The sequence below is a fragment of the Anarrhichthys ocellatus genome, unplaced genomic scaffold, assembly GCF_004355925.1.
Source record: "Anarrhichthys ocellatus isolate YVR2014 unplaced genomic scaffold, GSC_Weel_1.0 scaffold160, whole genome shotgun sequence".
Taxonomy (NCBI): Eukaryota; Metazoa; Chordata; class Actinopteri; order Perciformes; family Anarhichadidae; genus Anarrhichthys; species Anarrhichthys ocellatus.
This window is the reverse complement of record NW_022280190.1, coordinates 132,414-136,482: the sequence shown is the minus strand read 5'-3', so window position 1 is coordinate 136,482 and position 4,069 is coordinate 132,414. Positions and strand designations below refer to the sequence as shown.

General features: G+C 46.8%; 1 protein-coding gene and 1 pseudogene across 1 annotated transcript in view; both read right to left on the bottom strand.

The window, feature by feature from the left end:
- Window positions 1-710, bottom strand: part of LOC116400299 (arrestin domain-containing protein 3-like) — a 53,144-nt pseudogene extending 52,434 nt beyond the window's left edge.
- Window positions 711-2,931: 2,221 nt separating this feature from the next.
- The window catches only part of septin5b (septin 5b), a 7,905-nt gene continuing 6,767 nt past the window's right edge, over window positions 2,932-4,069 (bottom strand). Inside the window, exons 11-12 of the mRNA XM_031878077.1 lie at window positions 3,651-3,753; window positions 2,932-3,538 (exon numbers count right to left, since the gene is read on the bottom strand). Coding sequence (XP_031733937.1) covers window positions 3,476-3,538; window positions 3,651-3,753 — 166 coding nt within the window. The 3' untranslated portion in view covers window positions 2,932-3,475. The remainder of the gene's footprint in view (window positions 3,539-3,650; window positions 3,754-4,069) is intronic.

Sequence of the window (4,069 nt, the reverse complement as noted above, 5' to 3'; positions counted from 1 at the left end):
ACTGGTGATATAGTGATACTAGTGATACTACTGATACTGGTGATACTAGTGATATAGTGATACTAGTGATATAGTGATATAGTGATACTAGTGATCTATATATTTAGTTTATCATTTCCTGCTATGAGGCACGAGACTTGCTTCCTCACGTCCACTAACCAGAGATTAGATATCACTGCAGACTAGAACCACATTAAAAGGCCAAAACCACCAAAACCACCACATTAGACTGGTGAACTCACCGGCTGCTCGTCCCGGCTCTCAATCTGCGTCTCCGCCGCTGCGGCAGCAGCTGTTGCCGCCTCGCCGCCGCTTCCTCCTCCGCCGCTGCTGCCGCTGTCGCCGCTCGGTGGCTCGGCCAGGCTCTCCAGGCACGCCGACCCGAGAGAGGAGCTCTTGTGGTGGGACTGCACCAGGTGAGCCACCGTGGACTTCTTCGGGCTGTGCGTCGGCGCTTTGCCGCAGAGCGGAGCGGAGAAGAGCAGGTCCGGCTGCGAGGAGGAGATCACCCGGTCCAGGACGGCGTGTTCCCTCCGTTTCATCTTCTTGAACATCCACCCGCCGCCTCGGTCCTTCTTGTCCTCCGGGTCTCTGGAGCCCAGCTTCGGGCTGAGCAGCGGCTTGGTTCTGGCCTGGAACTGTCTCCACATCGTGGTCTGCTGCTGGGACGACGCGCCGGTCTCGTTCTCGTCCGGGTCGCTCGGCTCCATTTCTGCAGATCCTGCAGACCAATTTAACGCGTTCTGTGTTGAAGCATCACACAAACAACAACAACAACAACAACTACACTATTACACCGACACACACCCGGGAGACTGGTTCCGGTGGTCGGGGTCGTCCATCCCCCTTTTTCCTCAACACCAGGCGGGGAAAAATGAGACCAGGACCCGCCTCCACCTGGTCCGTGTTGGGGAGATTACGGATTACAGCCCACCACACATTCTTTATTTTTGTGTGTGTGTGTGTGTATGTGTGGGTGTGTGTGTGTGTGAGAGTGTGTTTGGGTGTGTGTGTGTGTGTGTATGTGTGGGTGTGTGTGTGTGTGTGAGAGTGTGTGTGAGTGTGTGTGTGTGTGTGTGTGTGTGTGGGTGTGTGTGTGTGTGAGTGTGTGTGTGGGTGTGTGTGAGTGTGTGTGTGGGTGTGTGTGTGTGTGTGTGGGTGTGTGTGTGTGTGTGGGTGAGTGTGATGTGTCAGTGTTGTGTTTACATCTCAGTCTGCTGCCCCCTAGTGGCCCAAAACATAATAATAATGAATGCAACTTTATCAGTTAGTTAATGAAAGTCCACCACCACCTTATGTTCAATTAGAACGAAGCATCTAGCGGCCAGAATGGGTATTACAACAACAAACACTTCAAATGATCCTGAAAAAAGAATAAATAAAATAACTAAATACAGACCTCCACCAGTACAGAGACCATCAGAGAGAAGATGGTCTGTTTCTATAGAGTTATTCTTAATGCTCGTCATCGGAGCCACCGGGTCGGATTCTGGTGAAACCAGATGAACTCATGCAGGTTCACCAGAACCTCCTTCAGCTCAGACTCCAGCAGAGACCGGTCCACCGTGGACAGACCCAGATCCTCCAGCAGAGACTGCTCCACCGTGGACAGACCCAGATCCTCTAGCAGAGACCGCTCCACCATGGACAGACCCAGATCCTCTAGCACAGACCGGTCCACCGTGGACAGACCCGGATCCTCTAGCAGAGACCGGTCCACCGCGGACAGACCCAGATCCTCCAGCAGAGACCGGTCCACCGCGGACAGACCCGGATCCTCCAGCAGAGACCGGTCCACCGTGGACAGACCCAGATCCGGAGCTCCAGAGGGAGGAGGAGAGCTCTGCTCCTGCAGCAGCAGCAGCGTCTCCTCCTCCTCCTCCTCCTGCAGGAGCAGAGCTTCTCCTCTCTGCTGGAGACCCAGGACGTATTGATGGACCCGCTGGAGGGAAGGGAGGCACGGGAGAACCAGGACCAGGACTCAGAGGGGCAGACTGTCAGACCCTGCTGCAGTAACATGAGAGGGTTTAAACTTTAAAGAGAGTCTGGTGCTCAGAGACACTACCACTTTAGTCCACAGGGGGCGACAGAATCAACACTAAATGACAGTTCCTCGTACTTTAGCTGCACTGGATTTGGGAAAAACCCCTCAAGTCCTTTTGACAGTTTTGTAATAAAAAAAATGTTTCATTAGACAAATAATAAACAAATATGAATTAAATAATTATTTAAAAAATGCACACGTTTACTTATTGATGTAAGACAACAGACACTTTCAGATGAAAACCAAGATTTTATTTTCTGTGTCACATTGTTTTTGTGGTACACAAACAAAAGTTATTGCAAATATTATTATTGTAATTGTTATTATAGGTCTTATACATCGTTGGGATCTTTCTTTAATAGTATATCTGGAGCTGGAGTCCTAAATACCAAACGGTCTCATCTGAATCACATGTAACAGCTGTGGTGATGCTGATTATTATACGCAAACAAACTAAAAGAGGAATTAGTGTACTGAATGAGGGATTGTTTTTACATGCGTTTCCTTCCCTTAATGATTGTAGACTGCAACACTTTGTTTCATGGCTCAAGGTTTAAGGACGAGTTCACGTATTTATCGAGGCTTCACTGAATATCATGCCGAGTAAAAACACTTAATCTCCTCAGAGTCAGAGGACACGAATGCATGACACACACACACACGCACACAACCACATACACACACACACACACACACACACACACACACAGCAGATTTAAAAGAGGCTGATGGTTTTTAATCGTGAAGAATTACAATGTTACAGCTGTACTGTAATGTGCTGGTATTTATATGTTGATCTTGTTGATTAATGGGTTATTTTGTTCGTGGTCCTTATTAAATAACTAATAATAATAATAATAATAATAATAATAATAATACCATCAGCAAAATCCATCAACGTCTCAGTTGCACACATTGAGTCTCAGTATCAGAGCATGAACTACTACATGATCGGTGCATTAGTCTCAGTTAGTATTTAAACTGCTGTGATCTAAAGTGTGATCTACTCTCTATTAACGCCGAACTACACTCACTTGGCTAATGACTGCATTTAAAAAAAACAAAGTTTATTATTTAAATGATCTCCCAGCATGCTGTTCACCTACTGTTTCTTTGAGACTGTTTTTATCTAAAGAGTTCTTCATCCACTGAAGTACGGAAGCCCTGAGAGGTAAAAAAGAGAGGAAAGGGATTTCTTTAAGTATTCTTATCTCCTGTGTTTATGGCTTGGTTATAAGTTTGTTGTTGTAATACTGATTTCGGCCACAAGAGGCTAGCGAACATAAAAGACTTTAGATCAGATTTAGATCACCAGAGTCAGGGCTTCTGTATGGAGGAGATGGACTTTTACGAAGGTTTAAATCTGCGCTTTGTGTTTGATTTCTGTGTCCTGAATAACAGACGTCACATTAAGAGGTCACAGGTCACAGGTCACAGGTCCTGCTCGTGCATCTGCTGCTGCATCTTCTGGAGCATCTGCTGCATCCTCCTCAGCTGCAGAGGAAACCACAGCACAGAGAGGATGAAGCTACGTAGTCATCACTTCACATCCACACACGCTGACGTAACGCCTGCTGCGATGCGTTATTCTCTGAGCTTCACTCACTTCATCGTCTTTCATCTTGATGAGTTTCTCCGTCTCCACGTCGGGTGTGGACAGCGGCAGGATTGGGATCGGGCTCTCCACCCGCTTATCTGCATTCATCTTACTGAAAGACAAACAACATGGAGGATGACAACGGGAAGCCAGCAGCTACCTCGTGTTATTCTACCTTAATAAAATACATTAAAAACAGCAAAAAACTGAATATTTGGTGCATGTAGACCAAGTCATCAGCATAGAAATGATCATTTTGCAGGAGGAGAAGTTTTCCTTTAAGTTGAGGATTTGTGAAAAATCATGAAGAAGTTTTGATGTAAACAAGAAGATGAAAGACTTTAGCTGGACGGCCAGGTTTGACCCTCTATCACTGGTTCACTGATAACCCTGTCTCACCTGGTCATGGTCTGGATGCTCTGGGCTCT